This window comes from Seriola dumerili, unplaced genomic scaffold (genome assembly GCF_002260705.1).
Source record: "Seriola dumerili isolate Sdu_G_001 unplaced genomic scaffold, Sdu_1.0 BDQW01000088.1, whole genome shotgun sequence".
Taxonomy (NCBI): Eukaryota; Metazoa; Chordata; class Actinopteri; order Carangiformes; family Carangidae; genus Seriola; species Seriola dumerili.
Window position 1 is genome coordinate 8,773,583 of NW_019174343.1, and position 23,413 is coordinate 8,796,995.

The window sequence follows — 23,413 nt, forward strand, 5'->3', positions numbered from 1 at the left end:
ATTGACCGGAAATCGAACCAGGCCATGGTGCTGGGAGTGCCAAATCCTAACCAACATTCTCACAAATTCCTTACTTGTCATTGCAGATGTGGTCAGGACAGATTTTTTTGGTAAGGCTAGTGACCTTTTATTTGGATTTAGCCTTTTGTTTAAATTAAAACTCACTTACAGCATATTTTGGCACCTACCTGCATGTAATAAGCTTTTATTCATGGTTTATATTATTCAGTAAGTAAAGGGATGTTCCCTGACCGGGAATCGAACCCGGGCCGCGGCGGTGAGAGCGCCGAATCCTAGCCACTAGACCATCAGGGAGCTGATATCTAGTTAGACCAGTGTAGAACTGTAGTTGGATGAACTCCTATGGGAGTCCTTATATACACTTTGTTAGGTTTAAGTTAATTAACAAAAAGGACATACAGTTATGTTACTGCTGACAAGTCCAATACAGTGATTTGAACTTACGTAGAAATGTAACTATAGAGAAAAAGCATTCATTTTGTGTTCATACGAAAATGGTTACAGACAAAACCTCCTACAAAGACTGACTGGATAGATATTCTGACAAATGTTAAAAGTATGGACACAATGAAATTTTCCGCCTGATTGGGAATCAAACATAAGCCACGGTGGTGATACCGCCAAATCCTAACCAATAATCAAACAAAACTTGGTCAGGATAGATTTTTTGGTAATGCTAGGATCATTTGTTGAATTTCGACTTTTGCATAAATCAAGACACTCACTTTCAGCATATTTTGGCACCTACCTTCATGATATTCGCTTTTATAAATGACCTGTACTATTCAGTAACTAAAGGGTCCTTCCCTGACCGGGAATCGAACCCGGGCCGCGGCGGTGAGAGCGCCGAATCCTAGCCACTAGACCATCAGGGAGCTGATATCTAGTAAGAACAGTGTAGAGCTGTACTTGGATGAACTCCTATGGGAGTCCTTATATACGCTTTGATGGGTTAAAAGTTAATTAACAAAAAAGGACATACAGTTATGTTACTGCTGACCATTCCAATACAATGATTTGAACTTACATAGAAATGTAACTATAGAGAAAAAGCATTCATTTTGTGTTCATACGAAAATGGTTACAGACAAAACCTCCTACAAAGACTGACTGAATAGATATTCTGACGAATGTTAAAAGTATGGACACAATGAAATTTTCCGCCTGATTGGGAATCAAACATAAGCCACGGTGGTGATACCGCCAAATCCTAACCAATAATCAAACAAAACTTCTCATTGTAAATATGGCCAGGATCGGCTTTTTAGTGATGCTTGGGACATTTTTTGAGTTTTGTCTTTTGTTTGAATCAAGACACACTCAATTTCAGCATATTTTGGCACCTACCTTCATGATATTGGCTTTTATTAATGACCTGTACTATTCAGTAACTAAAGAGTCCTTCCCTGACCGGGAATCGAACCCGGGCCGCGGTGGTGAGAGCGCCGAATCCTAGCCACTAGACCATCAGGGAGCTGGTTATCATGTATCTAGTAAGACCAGTGTAGAGCTGTACTTGGATGAACTCCTATGGGAGTCCTTATATACGCTTTGATGGGTTTAAGTTAATTAGCCAAAAAGGACATACAGTTATTTTACTACTGACCATTCCAATACAATGATTTGAACTTACATAGAAATGTAACTATAGAGAAAGAAGCATTAATTTTGTGTTAACATGAAAATGGTTTTAGACCAAACCTACTACAAAGACTGACTGAATAGATATTCTGACGAATGTTCAAAGTCTGAAGACAATAACTTTTGCGCCTGATTGGGAATCAAATCTAAGCCGTGACGGTGATAGTGCCGAATCCTAACCAATAATCAAACAAAACTTCTCATTGTAATACATTTTGGCACCTACCTTCATGATATTCGCTTTTATAAATGACCTGTACTATTCATTAAGTAAGGAGTCCTTCCCTGCCCGGGAATCAACCCCGGGCCGCGGCGGTGAGAGCGCCGAATCCTAGCCACTAGACCATCAGGGAGCTGGTTATCATGTATCTAGTAAGACCAGTGTAGAGCTGTACTTGGATGAACTCCTATGGGAGTCCTTATATACGCTTTGATGGGTTTAAGTTAATTAGCCAAAAAGGACATACAGTTATGTTACTGCTGACAATTCCAATACAATGATTTGAACTTACATAGAAATGTAACTATAGAGAAAGAAGCATTAATTTTGTGTTAACATGAAAATGGTTTTAGACCAAACCTACTACAAAGACTGACTGAATAGATATTCTGACGAATGTTCAAAGTCTGAAGACAATAACTTTTGCGCCTGATTGGGAATCAAATCTAAGCCGTGACGGTGATAGTGCCGAATCCTAACCAATAATCAAACAAAACTTCTCATTGTAATACATTTTGGCACCTACCTTCATGATATTCGCTTTTATAAATGACCTGTACTATTCATTAAGTAAGGAGTCCTTCCCTGACCGGGAATCAAACCCGGGCCGCGGCGGTGAGAGCGCCGAATCCTAGCCACTAGACCATCAGGGAGCTGGTAATTGTATATCTAGCAAGATGAGTGATTACTGATCCTTTACTTAACTAACTGACATGTGTTTTCATCAGTATAACATTTGTATGGATGAAGTGATCAGCTTTTTGTTCCACTACGTTTCGTTGTATTTTTATGTTTCTTTAATCTCAAAATTAACACGTAAACTTAAATAAATGTTCCCTGACTGGGAATCGAACCCCAGCCATGGTTGTGAGAGCACCAAATCCTAACTAATTACTTACTTCCCATTGTAAACATAGTTAGGATAGATGTGATGGTAATGACCTGTATTATTCAGTAAGAAAAGAGTCATTCCCTGACCGGGAATCGAACCCGGGCCGCGGCGGTGAGAGCGCCGAATCCTAACCACTAGACCACCAGGGAGTTAATAATAAGTGACTGTTTTTCCTTTGTATCACACCCATCTATAGGTTTAATGTACATGGTTTATGTGTCCATATGAGGTTGGTTTGTAAATTGATTGTTAATGGTCTGGACTGAATGATCTGCATGTACACCCCTCTGTCTTCCTTGATTTTGTGAATTCAACTGAGAATGGCAAGTGCTGAAACATGACTGCAAATAGATAAAAAAAACATCATTTCAGTATGACTTTACTGTTCTTTACCAGGGTGGAAAACAATATCAGAAGTACACAGGGAGGCCCCATGTTTACATTTGTAGGTTTTAATCTAGGCATTAGTGGCTTTCTTGCATGCCTGGAGAATCAGCATTTACAGCATGCATCAAGTTTACTTTGAGTCAGACCAACTGTTTCAGACACAAAAACATGTAGAGCGATCCATAAGAGCTAAGAACAACAGGCTGTCAGCAGGAGTAGTAGTCCTCCTCACTGATCATGTATCTTAAAGCAGTGGAAAACACAAAGCAGTGCCCAAAGGGGAGGGTGAGACGGGACCAGTCAGAAATGTGGGGAGGGGGGGTGGAGTTTGTGCTTGTGTTTTGTTAAAACCATGTGCTATGGCAGTGGGCCAGTGGCGCAATGGATAACGCGTCTGACTACGGATCAGAAGATTCTAGGTTCGACTCCTGGCTGGCTCGCTTCACATTTTACATCATTAGTAGAAAGAATCATATGCAGTTACTACAATAGTCATATACCGAGTTAGCAAATTTGACTGTCTGTGTAAAGTAGTGCCCATTATATGCATCTAATATAGAACTTTGTTGTGTTATGTGTTATTGTCATTTTAAGACATGTTATATTATTAATTGTAATAGCATGACATTAATAGTGACAGTAAATTATTGGATTTGTAATTATTCAACCTCCATACTCAGTAAACTGTGTTCAGACCAACATTAGCCTTGTATCAAAAAGCTGTTGTGTGTCTTGACACAGCCTTATACACTTGACATCTGGACCTTTCCTAATCTTCTGGATTTGCCTCACCGCTCTAAACTACTCAAACAATCCTGTCTGTGACCTGTCTATAGCACCCTAACCCTATATAGCATTGAACCAAAAGGAAAATGGGCACTCATCAAGCCCAATGCTCTTCGAAGTCAAATCACTTTTATTTTGTAATGCTTGTTATTTTCATGGTGTGCCACCTGTACATTTCTATTTATATTACGACATTGATGTGATGTGCTGTTTTTGTAGGTATGCTGAGCTGCAGACATACACAGAGCTGGACTTTCATCCCTTAGAGGATGGACACTGTGAAATCATCATCGAAAAACCCACCATTTTTATGAAACTGGATGCTGGTAAGTAACAACGATTTAAAAATCTAAAGAAGTAGCTAAAACCTAAACTGTCATTGTGCCTTCATAGAAAACTATACGCATGTTTTCTGTACATGTGTACACATTTAACTTGTTTGAGGCTAAACACTGTATTAAGATTTTCCTGGACTCAACCTTCCAGTCGATTCACACTTAACAATGATTCTGCCAAAACTGGCTTCTAAAAATAATGTATTGAAAACTTGTCTCTAGCTTACTATTCTTTTTAGAGAATAAGAAAGTCTAAAACAGACTGATATTCACAGATCACTCATTTTCTATTTTCATTTGTGACAATGACAATATAATAACTGTGTTTTTCTAATAGGGGTCAACATGTACCACCATTTCTGTGACTTTGTCAACCTCTACATCTCCCAGCACATTAACAACTCCTTCAGCACAGATATCAACATTGTCATGTGGGACACGGTGGGTTGTTAGCTGAACGTAGGTGATCTAATTGAGAGGAACATGCCTGCTATTAAAACTGGAAATTACAGCAATTCATGCATGACGTACTTGTTTGCTGCATTTTATGTCACCCTTTCAGACTGAGGCAAAAGAAGACAAATGTTTCAGATGTTCATGTTACACCTTAACTTATCTGCCAAAATAACACATAAAGCAGGGTATTCCCATGTGGCCTGTCTCAAGTGGATTGGTGACTGCTTATATCTTATAGCCACATAAGAAATAAATAGTTCCATTTATGAACAAATCCTTAGGCTGGGCTCAGATTATAGGTGTTTCAAATCTGTTCTTGGATCACAACACAAGATTTTGTTTAACAAGTCAGCAGTATGAGTGCCTCATGAAGACATCAATGGGAAACACCAGTTGAAAAATGGAATGATTTACTGGCAGCCCTATCCGGCCCATTGTTCCCTCTCTGTGCATAGAGGTAAAGAGGAAAAAGGAAAGAGAGAAAAAAGAAGAGGGAGGGAGACAAAACTGACAGGGAGGAGGAAAGCAGTGACCTTTCATCGCAAACTGCGCACTTCAAACCAAACAGGGTCAGGCTGTGAGATAATAGTGTGCTAACAGACTTTGTATAAAACCAAAACTTCAGAAAAATACAACCGGCAGAGTTTGAAAACCTTTCAAAGGTTCAGGTTTCAATTGTAACATTAATCAACATTTCTTCCCTTCTTTGTATGTCTTTTACCAGAGTTTTTATGGTTATGGCGATCTGTTCAGTGAAACTTGGAAGGCCTTCTCAGAGTATGACATCATCCACCTGAAGACCTATGACTCGAAAAGAGTAGGTATAATGTCACCTCTGAGTGGTCCTTGTATGCCCGTTCTTTGTAGAGGAATTGAAATCATCACTTACTTAATTATGGTTGTTTAGAAATACCAAACAAAAGTAGTTGTGATTAAGAGTGCTGTTATAGCTCTCTGGTACTGGTTTGTTTTCTTCCTGGAAGAATCCTCTGGCACACAGGAAATATTTTGTTTGGTGTTTCCACAAGCAGCAACAATGGTCCAGTTGAAATATAAATATAAAAAGCTGAAGTTAGTATGACTGAACAGATGGGAAATTAGCACTTCTTCCAACAATATTCCATCGTGTGTGTCTTACACCATGACATACAAGCAAACAGATTTCTGTGCCATGCTGTATTCTTCCTTCATTGCTCTATTCATACTTGTTCCTAGGTGTGTTTCAAAGATGCCTTTTTCTCCCTCCTTCCAAGAATGAGATATGGCCTCTTCTACAACACACCTCTCGTAAGTTACCCTTCACATATCTATGTGTGTAGCCACGAACAGGATGTACTTTACATAGGTTTTTGCTTTGAACAAATTGTAGTGTCCCACACTTTCAATGCTGCCTTGTTTGTGTCTTCATTTTATCTCACATTTTGTGATAGATTCATGCACAGTGATTGTTTAGTCATAAACATGCAGTTCAGATCAAAAATGTATGTGATGTATTCAAAAGCTCAGCAAGTGCTTATGTTATTTAAATGATAATTCCAAGGAGATTACTATAAAGATGATACCATGTAAATATGTGCTGTCCTGTGGTTGCTGCCTTGAGGTGTGAAATATTGATAGGTCAGCCTCAAGCTGATGCATTTGATTGCCCCTGCAGCACATGCCATGTTTATATTCATGTGCTCACATTTAGAGCTGCACTGCAGCAGTGCATGTGGGAAATTCTCAGACTTTAGTAATGCGTAGGCTCATATGATATGATATTCATTTCTGGGAGATTGGGAAATATGTTTACAATTGTCAGACTTAGACTCCCAGTCCAATGTGGTAGCACACAAATGTGGCCAGATTCAATTTACCTTCAATTCATGTTTAACTCAGTAAATTTTCATAATAATAAAAAATATTGTTAATATTTTAGCATGATGATATACAACCTATAACACAATAATAATTTCAATACAATATTTTGAATTGAATGGATGGAAAATAAATTGCATTTGTGACTAAAATGGAAATTTTCTGTCGTGTGCTGATGGCAGATCTCGGACTGCTACAGTGAAGGAATGTTTAGGGCATTCTCCCAGCATGTCCTTTATCGTCTGAACATCCTGCAAGACGGGCCAAAGGTAGGAAGAATGTCTTACACTAATGAATGAATGTGTATGAATGTCGGGACCTCTTGAAAGAGGCTGTATTAATTCTAAATGTTGCATACTGTCAAATCATTGTATTGGAATGGTCAGCAGTAACATAACTGAATGTCCTTTTTTGTTAATTAACTTAAACCCATCAAAGCCTATATAAGGACTCCCATAGGAGTTCATCCAAGTACAGCTCTACACTGGTCTTACTAGATATCAGCTCCCTGATGGTCTAGTGGCTAGGATTCGGCGCTCTCACCGCCGCGGCCCGGGTTCGATTCCCGGTCAGGGAAGGGCTCTTTAGTTACTGAATAATACAGGCCATTTATAAAAGCGAATATCATGAAGAAAAAAGAGAGATGAGTAGTATTTCTGCAAGTCACGTATCGAAATGCCCCGCAGCCGAGCCAAATTCTGATTAGCTCGCTTCTCATCTTGACCAATTTATATCTGGGAAGGGAAGATCTAGACACATTATCTCTTGCGTCTCCTTGCTTGAGCGCTGCCTACTTTCACGCACCTCTTTCTTCTCCATCTTTTCTCTCTCTCTTCTCTCTCTCTCTCTCTCTCTCTCTCTCTGTGAGTGCGCCACTGTGGTTTTCGCTATGTCATGCACTCAAGCAAATTGTGACACAATTGCCTCACAAACATGCCCGTGGCAGGGCGCACAGACAGCAACACACGCATGACTAAGGCACACTCCAATCTTGGTTGCTCTTCCCAGGGTAGCCAGGTGTGATGAAGATGCTTGGTTAAGTTACGGGCAGTATAATTCACAGTCATACAGACCAGTGGCTGAGGGGTACTTTGGCAGAAGCATGCTGCCAACCCATCGCTCGTTTCTTGCTCAATATATGTCTTTTTTTTGCTCTTATTCCTCATACAACACATATCGCTACGCAACGCACGCACGCACAGCATCACACACACAGAGGGGACCAGTAGAACGAAAAGTGTCCCAGCTGCTGAGCAAAGATGAAGCCCAGTCAGGGGGAAGAGGAGGTGTGGTGAGACTGCCCATGTGCATCCCGTATTAAGATAGTGTCAGAGTTGTTGTGAGTTGAGTCCTCATACTGCTCAGGAAGGGAACATCCCTAAAAGACAGGCATCGAATCACCTTATTGTGTGAACTGTCAGTAATTTAGAACAATATTAAAAAGCTAAACACTTTTTTCTTTATTATTATGACAGATGTTAACGATCCTCAGTGACTAAGGTGGTGGCTTGAGCAGCAACTGGATTAGCTTTCTGTAGTTAATTGTTGGCGAGCATCTCTAGATAACTCAACTTGTATTTTGTGTCACAATTGACCTCCAGTTAAAGGCACAGTCTTGAGGGCATTTAAGCTGTTAACAACAACGAAGTTGAGGGATCGTGTTGTCTGATTAATGAGAGAGGAATGACAAATATGGGCAGTGACATATAAATCACAAGCCTTTTTTTACTGCGTGACTCGTTTGTGATTAGCCATGTTATAAGAGTACTAGTCTAAGAAGTTATTTGATGAGTCGACTAGTAAGGGTACAGAGGCGGACTAGTAACGATTAATGAGTGGAAGAAGGAGCGGGTTGAGGGATATGGGAGAGTGTCATAAAGTGAACAAGGAGAAAGAGACAAAAAGAGGAAAGAAAAGACTAGAAAGGTGAAGAATGGAGGACAAAGTGGAAGAAGATAGTAGTGGGAGGGGAGAAGAACAGTGCAAGGAAGAAATACAGAGTAGAGGGAAGAGAGGAAGGTGATCCTGACTAACACCTCCACTTTTGGTTTGTATATTATCCTTTGCTGTATTCTTGTCTGCGTGTCGGAGGGACAGGGTGACACGTTGTAAGAGCCCTCTCTGCCTAAAACAGCAATAGTGCACTGCCAATAATCAATCAGCAGGACAGAAAAGAGGCTCTGGGAAACATGATGTTATTCAGAATAATTTAAAGGCTTTCTTTCAAATAGCAGAGAGGAACAGATGAAAATAGTCTGAAAACACATTTTAACAAAAATTCATTTTTGTAAGTGGAATAAAAAGGTTTTCATTTTATGATATGCCTCTTTCTCAGTTTTTATCAGACAGTACAAGAGATGCTTTCTTTTTTCTGTAACTTCTCAAATCTCTGCCACCTTTGTTTTCTGAAGAGTGTTTAGACTTTTTTGAGGTATTAACTTTGTAACCATAGGGAATTATACCTAATAGGAGCATAACCTGACTATATCAAATCAAAGTATGACAATTACAGAAGTTACAGCCTGTGATAATTTTCTCCTGTACACAATGAAGATGCGGAACGCTCATGAGTATACAAGCTCTTACTACAGCAGCGAGACATATTAGTTATTTCAGATCCGAGATTCTAATGTTTCTTCTCTCTATTAAAAATGATTTAAAGAAGTGTTATTGTGAGAGAATAAGATGATATCCTGAGATATTGTATAAGACTAGGCCAGACAACTTATGGAGGGGAGGTAGGAGGAGAGGGGCAGTAAGGCGGATGAATAGAACACAATAGACGAGAAGAGCAGTGTGAGTCTTTGGCTGTGCCATTTATTAGGGATGAAAGGAGGAGTCTGGGGAGGGTCAGGGCCGAGAAGACAGTCTCTTCAGTGGTGGCTGCTATCACCAAACGCCCATGTCTCGCTAAAAAGCCTTACGCATTTTCCAAGTGCAGCCATGAATACAACAATGAGCTGCCCATGGGACGGAGGGAAGTTAGTTGGGTTTGTCTGGTCATAAAGATACCCAGTCAAGTATGTCAACTTGGATCATAAAAACTCCTGTGAGGACTGTTGGAGAGTTATAGACTGTGGAGAGATTGGTATAGAGTGAGTTATGGTGTGAGAGTCTTAGTATTGCGGTGCAGTACAGGCTTATGCATGTACTATTTAAGACGGCTAGCAGGGCTCTGCTTTCCCTGAGTTTTAACTAGTGGAGCAAGACAGAGATAGTAAAGGGAATAAGCTAGTAAGTTTTTCCAAGAACTCACATCATAAAATACAAGCTTAGAAAAATAGTTTTGTTTTTTATTTTCTTCTATATACATTATGAACTTTAGTCCTTTAAAAATCAGTTATGGCATAGAGACCAGAGCATACAATATTGTCATATGTTATTAGTTGTATGAGTACTTCATGGATGCAAACAAATACCAATCTAAAAAGCCTTTTTGATCCGGTCTAAAACTTGGCTGTCCTGGGCTTTGTCCCATTGACAACTGTGAATGATATTCACTGTTTGGCATGTTTGGTGAGATGCTACAAAATTTTCCAAATTGTTAATGATAACTATATAGTCTTTAACAATTCAAGATGGCTAAGTTATTGTCCACTTGACTGAAATCTCAAAGAAAAGGATGATTTGGTTATTTTGCCAATGCTAACTGGCAAGCAAATGTTTCATTATGTGGCTCAGCATAGATTTTGTTGGTTAGCAACAGTTGATATGTGAACCATATGCAAACCTGTCTCTCAAACAATGTAGTTTGCAACTCTCTGGCCTCTAATTTCAAGATCTTTAGCTTCCAGTTTGTGCTGAGGTAAAGAGTAGTGGCAATATTAACAGAATATTAGGTTAAAGATAACAATAAGATCAAATTGAGCACAAATAAACATTTTAATAGGAAGATTATGACATTGTCAATTATGTCCATTTTGGCTTAGAAAATGACACTGCCTGATCATCTGTTACACACACAATTACTTGGTTAAACGCGACGATGCATACAAATCTCAATTCTTTCTCATTTATTGCAGAACAGTTGGGCCAACATTTATATGATGTATTTAAATATAGGTTTTGCAGAGGAGAATTAATGTGACATTTGCTGATAACAGCGAAGCCAGAATTGCCAGCAAAACAATACATAAAAATCTTTCCTAGTCAGGAATTGACACAATGGCACGTTGATTGAAAAACGCTTAACCCCCAACCACTAGATGCCGGGAAGCTTGTGCAACCCACCTAAAGCTTGTTACATGCACAGAATATCATTTTGATGGGTGATCATTGAATTTTTACATATTCAGTATTTCAATTATTCTTGTGCAAATTGGAGTAGTTTCCTCTTTTTTTACCACAAGTATGCAGTTGCGATTATGTGGCGACATATAACACTGGGTTATCGTACTCTGCATGTGAGCATGTTTAGAGCAGTTTTTTCACAGAGCCTAGTTGCCCTTCCTTGAGGTCAAAGCAGAATCAGTCATTCTTCCAACAGAAATACAGTATACACATACATTCAGGGAATAGAGTCCCTGAAGCATAAATAAGGAACTTTAATATATAAATTGGACTTGACAAGGATCAAAATGATTGGCCTAAGGCACTTCCATGGTTGTCTTACATCTGACCCAATAAACAGTAGACTTTAGCTTAACTCTAACTATCTTAAATATCTAAAGAATAGATGCTCAGTCAACCACAATTTAATAATTACATTAAGCTTTTGCAAAAGATTCAACATGATGAAAAAGTAGAGCACCATCATGGGACTATCAATTAAGTACCATCACAAATCCTGCAGTTTGAGTCTGGCTGGGACATCTGTTTGCATGTAATTTCTATATCTCTGTAATAAGGCATATAAATTACCACAACATAATGTAGTAAATAGAAAATTGTGACTATGGCAGCTGTCCTTTTTTCTTATCACCTAATTTTTTTTCTCTCTTTCATATCATTAGTTGTCAGAGGGGTATTAAATTACAATGTTGTTTAAGATTTAGTGTCCAGAAGAGAAATAATGGGACATTCACTAAGAATCAGAGAGCAAGAAGTGCAAGAAAGAGTGCAGGTGTGTGACATATAAATTATAAGTATACTGAACAGGGATAGAAAGCAAAAACACTAGTGGGAAATGATCAACACTACTTCTCAACACAAAAACTGCATTAATTGATGTCGTAACTATAACACATACAGAAATAACACATGATCTTCCCTGAGCGGGAAACGAATGTAGGAGCGCTAATGGTGAGAGCACTGAATTCTAACCGTAGTGGTAGAATGCATTGCTAGTGGGGCTTAGGGCAGAGCCAGTATTGGATTGATTTTTAAAAAGGGATCCTATATTACTTAAATATATTCATAGTTAATCAGCCATAAAATGACATAGAACTATGTAATTTGCTGACTATTTTCCAATGCAGTGATTTTGAAGTTGAAATTGCTTATGTAATCAGACAGAGAACAAACACTTCACTGCTTAGGGCAATTGTGACAAAGCGCCTTATCTCTGTCAGGCTGTTTCCTTGATCAGATTATCACATATAACGTAATTGGAAAATATGTTTGGTTTTGTTTGGGTTTTAACAAGGATGTTTTACTTCATGTCCTGGTATTACAATTTCAGATAAGTAAAGACCTTTCCCTGACCGGGAATCGACCCGGGCACGACAGTGAAGAGACACTGAATCCTAGCACCTAGACCACCAGGGAGCTGATATATAGTATGAGATTATAGAGTTGTACCTTGAATGAACTTCTATGGGAGTCCTTATATACTTTAATAGGTTTAAGTTAATTAGGCCAAAAAGGACATACGAGTTGTGTTGCTGTTGACCATCCAATGTAGCGATTTGAACTTGAAAAGAACTGAAACTATAGAGAAAAGCATAATTTTGTGTTCACACGAAATATGGTTACAGACAAAACTTCTACAAAGACTGACTGGATAAATATTCTGAAAATGTTAAAAATAGGAAGATAATGACTTTTTTGCGCTAGATTGGGAATCAAACTACGCTGGTGGGGAGGTGATAGCGCCGAATCCTAACAGTAAATCAAACAAAACTTCTAATTGTAAAATGGCCAGAATCAGCTTTTGTTCATGCTAGGGACATTTTTTTAGTTTTGTCTTTTTGTTTGAATCAAGACAAATCTTTTCAGCATATTTTGGCACTTACCTTCAGTGAATATATTGCTTTTATAAATGACCTGTATTATTCAGTAACTAAACAGTCATTCCTTGACTGGGAATTGAACCAAGGCCACGATGGTGAAAGCACACCAATCCTAGCCACTAGACCATAAAGGAGCTGATACTAAATAAGATGAGTGTAGAGCTGTACTTAGATGAACTCCTACGGGAGTCCTTATATACCGCTTTGATAGTATTAAGTTAATTAGCCAAAAAGTACATACAGAGTTTGTTACTGTTGAGCGTGACATACCCAATAGTAGTGATTTGAACTTGAAAAGAACTGAAACTATAGAGAAAAGCATTTCATTTTGTGTTCACACGAAAATGGTTACAGACAAAATCTCCTACATAAACTGAACATCTGTCAGAATATCTATCCAGTCAAAGTATGAAGAGACAATGACTTTTTGCGCCTGATTGGGAATCAAATCTAAGCCGCGGCAGTGATAGCGCCGATCCTAACCAAGAATCAAAAAAAAATTTTCTCATTGTAAATATAGGCCAGGATTAGCTTTTTGTTCATGTGGGGACATTATTTGAGTTTGTTCTTTTTGTTTGAATCAAGACACACTCAATTTCAGCACCTACCTTCATGATATTTCGCTTTTATAAATGACGCTGTACTATTCAGTAACTAAAGAGTCCTTCCTGACCGGGAATCGAACCGGGCCGCGGCGGTGAGAGCGCCGAATCCTAGCCACTAGACCATCAGGGAGCTGAATATCTAGTAAGACCAGATAAAGAAAGAAGCATTCATTTTGTGTTCACAGAAAAAATGGTTACAGGACGGCTCCTCCCACAAAGTCTGACTGAATAGATATTCTGACGAATGTTTAAAAGTTATGGACACAATGAATTTTCCGCCTGATTGGGAATCAAACTAAGCCACGGTGGTGATACTGCCAAATCCTAAACAATAATCAAACAAAACTTCTCATTGTAAATATGGCCAGGATGAGAATTTTTGGTCATGCTAGGGAGATTTTTTGAGTTTTTGTTTTTGAATCAAGACACACTCAATTTCAGCAATTTTGGCACCTACCTTCATGATATTCGCTTTTAAATGGCCTGTATTATTTCAGTAACTAAAGGAGCCTTCCCTGACCGGGAATCGAACCCGGGCCGCGGCGGTGAGAGCGCCGAATCCTAGCCACTAGACCATCAGGGAGCTGATATCTAGTAAGACCAAGTAGTAGACTGTACTTGGATGAACTCCTATGGGAGTCCTTATAACGCTATTGATGGTTTAAGTTAATTAACAAAAAAGGACATACAGTTATGTTACTGCTGACCATTCCAATACAATGATTTGAACTTACATAGAAATGTACTATAGAGAAAAAAGCATTCATTTTGTGTTCATACGAAAATGGTTACAGACAAAACCTCCTACAAAGACTGACTGATTAGATATTTCTGACGAATGTTAAAAGTATGGACACAATGAAGATTTTCCCGCCTGATTGGGAATCAAATAAGCCACGGTGGTGATACGCCAAATCCTAACCAATATCAAAAAAATTCTCATTTGTAAATATGGCCGGATAGGGCTTTTTTAGTCACGCTAGGGACATTTTGAGTTTTGTCTTTTGTTTGATTCGAAGAAAACACTCAATTTCAGCATATTTTGGCACCTACCTTCATGATATTGGCTTGTATAATGACCTGTTACTATCAATAACTAAAGAGTCCTTCCTGACCGTGAATTGAACCCGGGCCGCGGCGGTGGAGCGCCGAATCCTAGCCACTAGACCATCAGGGAGCGTAGTACCTAATAAGACCAAGTGTAGAGCTGTACTTGGATGAACTCCTATGGGAGTCCTTATATACGCTTTGATGGTTTTAAGTTAAATAGCCAAAAAGGACATACAGTTATGTTTACTGCTAACAATCTCCAATACAGTGATTTGAACTGACATAGACTGTAACTATAGAGAAAAAGCATTAATTTTGTGTTCACACGAAATGGTTACAGACACTCCCACAAAGCTGACTGAACAGAATATTCTGACGAATGTTAAATAAGTTTGACACAATGAATTTTCCCTGATTGGGAATCAAACCTAAGCCAGGTTCGGTGATAACCGCCAAATCCTAACCAATAATCAAACAAAACTTCTCATTGTAAATATGGCCAGGATCGGCTTTTGGTCATGGTAGGGACATTTTTTTTGACAATCAAGAAACACTCAATTTCAGCAGATTTGCACCTATCTTCATGATATTCGCTTTTAATAATGACTGTATTATTCAGTAACTAAAGAGTCTTTCCTGACCGGGAATTCGAACCGGGCCGCGGCGGTGAGAGCGCCAAATCCTAGCCACTAGACCATCAGGGAGCTGAATATCTGGTAAAGACCAGATAAAGAAAAAGCATTCATTTTGTGTTTCACACGAAAAATGGTTACAGACGGATCCTCCCCACAAATCTGACTGAATAGATATTCTGACGAATGTTAAAAGTATGGACACAATGAAATTTTCCCCTGATTGGGAATCAAACCTAAGCCACGGTGGTGATACCGCAATCCTAACCAATAATCAAACAAAACTTCTCATTGTAAATATGGCCAGGATAGCTTTTGGTCATGGTAGGGACATTTTTTGAGTTTTGTTTTGAATCAAGACACACACTCAATTTCAGCAATTTTGGCACCTACCTTTCATGATATTCGCTTTTATAAATGACTCTATTTATTCAGTAACTAAAGAGTCCTTCCCTGACCGGGAATCGAACCCGGGCCGGCGCGGTGAGAGCGCCGAATCCTAGCCACTAGACCATCAGTGGAGCTGAATATCTAGATAAGACCAGATTAAAGAAAGAACTATGGTCATTTTGTGTTACAGGTTTATTAAAATGGTTACAGACAAAGGACCTCACAAAGTCTGACTGAATAGATATTCTGACGAAATGTTAAAAGTATGGACACAATGAAATTTCCGCCTGATTGGGAATCAAAACTAAGCCACGGTGGTGATACTGCCAAATCCTCAACCAATATCAAACAAAACTTCTCATTGTAAATATGGCCAGGATGGGCATTCTTGTTCACTCTAGGGAGATTTCTTTTGAGTTTTGTTTTGTAATCAAGACACACTCAATTTCAGCAATTTTTGGCACCTACCTTCATGATATTACGCTGTGTGATGAAATGGCCTGTATGATTCCAGTAACCATAAAGAGGTCTTTCCCTGACGGGAAATCGAACCGGGCCCGTTTCGGGGATGGTGTTTGGGGGCGGGGTAGTGGGTGAAGGGACCAAATGTTAGCGTAGGCGACAGAGTACCATCAGGATGAAGTAGAGTGTCAGATAAAGAAAGAAGCATTCATTTTGTGTTCACACGAAAAATGGTTACAGACGGATCCTCCCACAAAGTCTGACTGAATAGATATTCTGACGAATGTTAAAAGTATGGACACAATGAAATTTTCCCTGATTGGGAATTCAACACCTAAGCCACGGTGGTGATACCGCAAATCCTAACCAATAATCAAACAAAACTCTCCATTGTAAATATGGCCAGGATCGGCTTTTTGGTCATGGTAGGGACATTTTTTGAGTTTTGTTTGAATCAAGAAAACACTCAATTTCAGCAGATTTTTGGCACCTATCTTCATGATATCGCTTTATTAAATGACTGTATTATTCAGTAACTAAAGAGTCCTTCCCCTGACCGGGAATCGAACCCGGGCCGCGGCGGTGAGAGCGCCGAATCCTAGCCACTAGACCATCAGGGAGCTGATATCTAGTGTAAGACCAGATCAAAAAAGAAAGAAGCACTTCATTTTGTGTCACAAGGACAAAATGGTTACAGACGGATCCTCCCACAAAGTCTGACTGAATAGATATTCTGACGAAATGTTAAAGAGTATGGACACAAGAGTGAATATTTTCCGCCTGATTGGGAATCAAACCTAAGCCACGGTGGTGATACTGCAAATCCTAACCAATAATCAAACAAAACTTCTCATTGTAAATATGGCCAGGATGAGATTTTTGGTCATAGCTAGGAGATTTTTTTGAAGTTTTTGTTTTGAATCAAGCACACTCAATTTCAGCAATTTATTTTTGCCACCTACTTCATGATATTCGCTTTTATAATAATGCCTGTATTATCAGTAACTAAAGAGCCTTCCCTGACCGGGAATCGAACCCGGGCCGGCGGTGGAGCGCCGAATCCTAGCCACTAGACCATCAGGGAGCGATATCTGATTAAGACAAGATTAAAGAAAGAAGCATTCATTTTGTGTTCACACGAAAATGGTAACAGACGGATCCTCCCACAAGTCTGACTGAATAGATATTCTGACGAATGTTAAAATTATGGACACAATGAAATTTTCCACCTGATTGGGAATCAAACCTAAGCCACGGTGGTGATACCGCCAAATCCTAACCAATAATCAAACAAAACTTCTCATTGTAAATATGGCAGGATGGCTTTTTGGTCATGGTAGGGACATTTTTTGAGTTTTGTTGGAATCAAGAAACACTCAATTTCAGCAGATTTTGGCACCTATCTTCATGAATTATTACGCTTTTAATAAATGGCCTGTATTATCAGTAACTAAAGAGTCCTTCCCTGACCGGAATCGAACCCGGCCGCTGGCGGTGAGAGCGCCGAATCCTAGCCACTAGACACATCAGGGAGCTGATATCTAGTAAGACCAGTGTAGAGCCTGTACTTGGATGAACTCCTATGGGAGTCCTTATATATCGCTTTGATGGGTTTAAGTTAATTAACAAAAAGGACATACAGTTATGTTACTGCTGACCATTATATAAATGATTTGAACTTACATAGAAATGTAACTATAGAGAAAAGCATTCATTTTGTGTTCCATACGAAAATGGTTACAGACAAAACCTCCTACAAGACTGACTGATTAGATATTCTGACGAATGTTAAAAGTATGGACACAAATGAAATTTTTCCGCCTGATTGGGATACAAAATAAAGCCACGGTGGGATACCGCAAATCCTAACCAATATCAAACAAAACTTCTCATTGTAAATATGGCCAGGATCGGCTTTTTAGTCACGCTAGGGACATTTTTTGAGTTTTGTTTTCTTTTTTTTGAATCAAGACACACTCAATTTCAGCATATTTTGCACCTACCTTCATGATATTGGCTTGTATTAATACCTGTACTATTCCAATAACTAAAGAGTCCTTCCCTGACCGGAATCGAACCCGGGCCGCGGCGGTGAGAGCGCGAATCCTAGCCACTAGACCATCAGGGAGCTAGTACCTTAGTAAGACAGTGTAGACCTTACTTGGATGAACTCCTATGGAATCCTTATATACGCTTTGATGGGTTTAAGTTAAATACAAAAAGGACATACAGTTAATGTTACTGCTGACATCAATACAGATGATTTGAACTACATAGAATGTAACTATAGAGAAAAAGCATTACATTTTGTGTTCACATACGAAAATGGTTACAGACATCCTCCAACAAAGCTGACTGATAGATATTCTGACGAATGTTAAAAGTATGGACACAGATAATTTTTCCACCTGATGGGAATCAAAACTAAAGCCACGGTGGTGATACCGCCAAATCCTAACAAATAATCAAAAAAAACTTCATTGTAAATATGCCAGGATGGCTTTTTGTCATGCGTAGGGACATTTTTTGAGCTTTTGTTTGAATCAAGAAACACCCTCAATTTCAGAGCAGAATTTTGGCACCTATCTTCATGATATTCGCTTTTATTAATGACCTGTATTATTCAGTAAACTAAAGAGTCCTTCCCTGACCGGAATCGAACCGGGCCGCGGCGGTGAGAGCCCCGAATCCTAGCCACTAGACCATCAGGGAGCTGATATCTAGTAAGACAGAAAAGAAAGAAGCATTCATTTTGGTGTCCATACTTTTAACATTCGTAGAATATCTATTCAGTCAGACCTTTGTGGGAGGATCCCGTCTGGTTAACCTTTGTCTTGTGTGAACACAAAATGAATGACTTCTTTCTTTATCTGGTCTTACTAAGATATCAGCTCCACTGATGGTCTATGGCTAGGAATTCGGCGCTCTCACCGCGCGGGCCACGGGTTCGATTCCGTAGGGAAGGACTCTTTAGTTACTGAAGTAAATACAGGTCATTAATAAGCGAATATCAATGAAGTAAGGTGCCAAAACTGCTGAAATTGAGTGTTTCTTGATTCAAAACAAAACAACCTAAAAATGGTCTCCTACCGTGACCAAAAGCGCCATCCTGGCCATATTTACAATGAGAGTTTTGTTGATTATTGGTTAGGATTTGGCGGTATCACCACCGTGGCTTTAGGTTTTTGATTCCCAAATCAGGTGGCGAAAATTTCATTGTTGTCCATACTTTTTAACATTGTTCAGAATTCTAATTCAGTCAGCTTTGTGGAGGTCTTTGTCTTAACGCATTTTCGTGATGAACACAAAAATAAATTGCTTCTTTTCTCTATAGTTAGCTCTACTGTAACGTTTTCAAGTCACTTGTTATTGGATTGTCAGCAGTAACATTAAACTGTATGTCTTTTTTGTATTATAACTTTAAACCCATCAAAGCGTATATAAGGATCCATAGGAGTTCATCCAAGTACAGATCTCTACACTGGTCTTACTAGTATCAGCTCCTCTGATGGTCTAGTGCTGGATTCGGCCGCTCTCTGCACACGCCGCGGCTCGCGGGTTCGATTCCCCGTCAGGAAGGACTCTTTTAGTTTACTGAATAGTTACAGGTCATTGCAATAAAGCCAATATCAGAAAGGTAGGCCAAATGCTGAAATTGAGTGTGTCTTGAATCAAAAAAAGACAAAGCTCAAAAAAATCGTCCTAGCTGACCAAAAAGCCGATCCTGGTCCATATTTACAATGATGAAGTTTTGTTTGATATTGGTTAGGATTTGGCGGTAATCGCACCGTGGCTTTGGTTTGACATTCCAATTCAGGCGAAAATTTTCAATTGTGTCCCTATACTTTTAACATTCGTTCAAATATCTATTCAGTCAGTCTTTGTAGGAGGTTTTGTCTGTAACCATTTCGTATGAACACAAAATATATGCTTTTTCTCTATAGTTAACATTTTCTATGTAACGTTCAAATCATCTGTATTGTGAATGTGTCAAGCACGTAACATCAACTGATGTCCTTTTTTGTATTTTAACTTAAAACATCAACGCGTATATAAAGGATTACTCCATAGGAAGTCATCCAAGTACAGGTCTATCACATGGTGCTTACTACGATATAGCTGCCCTGATGGTCTAGTGGCTAGGTTTCGGCGCTCTCACGCGCCGCGGCCGGGTTCGATTCCGTCAGGGAAGGACTCTTTAGTTAGCTGAATGTACAGGCTCATTTATACAATCAAATCATGAAGAATAGGTGCCCAAAATATCTGCTGAAAATTGAGTTGGTTGTCTTGATTCAAACAAAAACAACTAAAAAATGTCCCTACGTGACAAAAAGCCATCCTGCCATATTTACAAGAGAAGTTTTTGTTTTGATTATTGGTTTAGGTATTTGGCGGTATCACCTACCGTGGCTTAGATTTGATTCCATCAGTGGAAAATTTCATTTGTGTCCATGTACTTTTAAACATTCCGTCATGAATTATTCTAATTCAGATCAGCTTTTGTGGGAGGATTCCGTCTGTTACCATTTTCGTGTGAACACAAATGAATGCTTCTTTTCTTAATTGGTCTTATCAGATATCGCTCGCCTGATTGGTCTAGTGGCTAGGATTCGGCGCTTCTCAGCCGCCGCGCCCGGGTTCGATTCCCCGTTTTCAGGGAAGGGCTCTTTACCTTATGAATAATACGGCCATTTATAAACGCGGAATATCATGAAGAGTAGGTGCCAAAATTTGCTGAAATTGAGTGTGTCTTGATTCAAAACACAACTGAATATAAATTCTCCCTAGCATGACCCAAAGATCTCATCCTGGGCATAATTTACAATTGAGAAGTTTTGTTTGATTATTGGTTTAGGATTTGGTCTAGTATCACCACCGTGGCTTAGGTTTGACGTTCCCAATCAGGCGGAAAAATTTCATTGTGTCGCATCTTTTATAGCATCGTCAGAATATCTATTCAGTCAGACTTTTTGGTGGGAGGATTCCGTCTGTAACCATTTTTGTGTGAACACAAATGAATGCTTCTTTCTTTATCTGGTCTTATATAGATATCCAGCTCCCTATGGTCCTAGTTGGGTGTAGATTCGGCGGCTCTCACCGCCGGCGGCCCGGGTTTCGATTCACGGTCAGGGAAGCACTCTTTAGTTACTGATAATACAGATCATTTTAAAAGGGCGAATATCATGAGATAGGTGCCAAATTTCTGCTGAAATTTGAGTGTTTCCTTGATTTCAAACAAAACTCAAAAAATGTCCCTACCATGACTCATAAAGCCGATCCTGGCCCATATTACATGAAGAAGTTTTGTTTTGATTATTGGTTAGGATTTTGGCGGTATCACCACCGTGGCTTAGGTTGATTCCAATCGTGGAGAAATTTTCATTTCGTGTCGCATACTTTTAACATTCGTCAGAATTCTATTCAGTCTCGACTTTGTTTGGGAGGATCCGTTGTAACCATTTTCGTGTGAAACACAAAGAGAATGTTCTTTTCTTTATTCTGATCTTATCAACTATCATGCTCCCTGATGGTCTAGTTGGCCTAGTTTCGCGGCTGCTACCGCCGGCGGCCCGGGTTCGATTTCCCGGTCAGGGAAAGACTCTTTTTAGTTTACTGAATCATACAGGCCATTTATAAAAGCGAATATCATGAAGGTAGGTGCAAAAATTTGGCTGAAATTGAAGTGTGTCTTGATTCAAACAAAACTCAAAAGAATCTCCCTAGCAATGACCAAAAATCTCATCCTGGCCATATTTAACAATGAGAAGTTTTGTTTGATTAAATTGTTTAGGATTTGGCAGTATCACCACCGTGGTTAGGTTTGATTCCCATCAGGCGGAAAATTTCATTGTTTTGTACATACTTTTAAACAATTCGTTTCAGAATATCTATTCAGTCAGACTTTTGTGGAGGAATCCGTCTGTAACATTTTTGTGTGAAACAAAATGAATGCTTTTTCTTTATCTGGTCTTAACTATGATATCAGCTCCCTGATGGTTCTACGTGTAGGATTCGGGCTCTGCACCGCCGCGCCGGGTTCGATCCTGTCAGGGAAGGACTCTTTAGTACTGAATAAATAGGATCATTTATTAAAGGCGATATATGAAGATTGTGCAATCTGCTGAAATATTGAAGTTGTGTCTTGATTCAAAACAAAACCTCAAAATATTATTCGCTACATACTGTAACTCAATATAGCTATCCTGCTATATTACAATGAGAATTTTGTTTGATTATCTGGTTAGGATTTGGCGTATCACCACCGATGGTTAGGTTGATTTCCCATCAGGTGGAAAATTTCATTGTGATCCATACTTTTACATGTCAGAATATCACATCAGACTTTGTGGAGGATCCGTTGTAACCATTTTGTGTGAAACAAATGAACTGCTTTTTTTTTATCTGTCTTACTCATGATATCATGCTCCTGATGTCTATGTGCTAGGATTCCGCTCTCACGCGCCGCGCCGGGTTCGATTTCCGGTCCAGGGAAAGGATTTTAGTTACTATATACTCATTATAAAAGCGATATCAAATAGAGTGCCAAATATGCTGACTGATCATTGAGTGTTTCTGATTCAAAAAATGCCTTAATTCCTGCCTAATAAGCATCTGTCCATATTTAACAATGAAAGTTTTGTTTTGATTTTGGTTAGATTTTGGCTAACGGTACACCACCGTGGCATTTCTCTGATTTCCAATCAGGTGGAAACATTTCAATGTCCATACTTTTAACTTCGTCAGATATATCTGTTCAGTCAGCTTTGTTGAGGTTCGATCTGTAACCATTTATCGTGTGAAACTCTATGAAGCTTTTTAATGTTCATTTATCTTTTATTTCTTTTTTTATATTTATTGTTATTTATTTTGCTCTTTTTTTATATTTTTGTGTCATCAGTATATTAAGCTGTAGTTCTGACTATTATGGCTAACATAAACTGTATGTCCTTTTTTAATATTATTAACCCATCAAAGGTTATATAAGGACTCCCATAGAGAGTTCATCCAAGTACAGTCTGACATCTGGTCTTGACTAAGTCTAGCTCCCTGATGTCTAGTGGCTTAGGATTCGCCATTCACCGCCGCGGCCGGGTTTCGTTCACGGTCCAGGAGGATCTTAGCTTATAATAGTACAGTATAATATACAAGCATATATCTGAAGGTAGGTGCCAAAAATATGCTGAATTGATGTGTTTCTTTGATTCAACAAAAGACAAAATCAAAAAATGTCCTAAAGCGTTGACTAAGAAAGCCCATCGCTGGCCTATATTTACAATGAGAAGTTGTTTTGATATTGGTTAGGATTTGGCAGTATCACCAACCGTGGCTTTTATGTTGATTCCCAAAATCAGGCGGAAAATTTCATTGGTCCATACTTTTAACATTCGTCAGAATATCTAATCAGTCGTCCTTTGTAGGAGGTTTTTGTCTGTAACCATTTTTCGTATGAACACAAAATGATATGCTTTTTCTGCTTATAGTTACATTTTCTATGTAAGTTCAAATCAT

General features: G+C 39.0%; 1 protein-coding gene and 11 non-coding genes across 12 annotated transcripts in view; 3 read left to right on the top strand and 9 right to left on the bottom strand.

Annotated features, from left to right (window-relative positions):
- eogt (EGF domain specific O-linked N-acetylglucosamine transferase) overlaps positions 1–23,413 on the top strand; it is a 35,552-nt gene that overhangs the window by 3,197 nt on the left and 8,942 nt on the right. The window contains exons 7-11 of the mRNA XM_022745315.1: positions 4,167–4,273; positions 4,620–4,723; positions 5,463–5,555; positions 5,954–6,025; positions 6,778–6,864. Coding sequence (XP_022601036.1) covers positions 4,167–4,273; positions 4,620–4,723; positions 5,463–5,555; positions 5,954–6,025; positions 6,778–6,864 — 463 coding nt within the window. The remainder of the gene's footprint in view (positions 1–4,166; positions 4,274–4,619; positions 4,724–5,462; positions 5,556–5,953; positions 6,026–6,777; positions 6,865–23,413) is intronic.
- On the bottom strand, positions 244–315 carry trnae-cuc. The gene has a single exon. It is a non-coding gene; the product is annotated as a tRNA-Glu (tRNA).
- trnae-cuc lies at positions 825–896 on the bottom strand. The gene has a single exon. It is a non-coding gene; the product is annotated as a tRNA-Glu (tRNA).
- Positions 1,424–1,495, bottom strand: trnae-cuc. The gene has a single exon. It is a non-coding gene; the product is annotated as a tRNA-Glu (tRNA).
- On the bottom strand, positions 2,464–2,535 carry trnae-cuc. The gene has a single exon. It is a non-coding gene; the product is annotated as a tRNA-Glu (tRNA).
- trnae-cuc lies at positions 2,852–2,923 on the bottom strand. The gene has a single exon. It is a non-coding gene; the product is annotated as a tRNA-Glu (tRNA).
- trnar-acg lies at positions 3,529–3,601 on the top strand. The gene has a single exon. It is a non-coding gene; the product is annotated as a tRNA-Arg (tRNA).
- trnae-cuc lies at positions 7,101–7,172 on the top strand. Its single transcript has one exon. It is a non-coding gene; the product is annotated as a tRNA-Glu (tRNA).
- On the bottom strand, positions 13,430–13,500 carry trnae-cuc. The gene has a single exon. It is a non-coding gene; the product is annotated as a tRNA-Glu (tRNA).
- On the bottom strand, positions 13,882–13,953 carry trnae-cuc. The gene has a single exon. It is a non-coding gene; the product is annotated as a tRNA-Glu (tRNA).
- Positions 16,453–16,524, bottom strand: trnae-cuc. Its single transcript has one exon. It is a non-coding gene; the product is annotated as a tRNA-Glu (tRNA).
- trnae-cuc lies at positions 18,547–18,616 on the bottom strand. Its single transcript has one exon. It is a non-coding gene; the product is annotated as a tRNA-Glu (tRNA).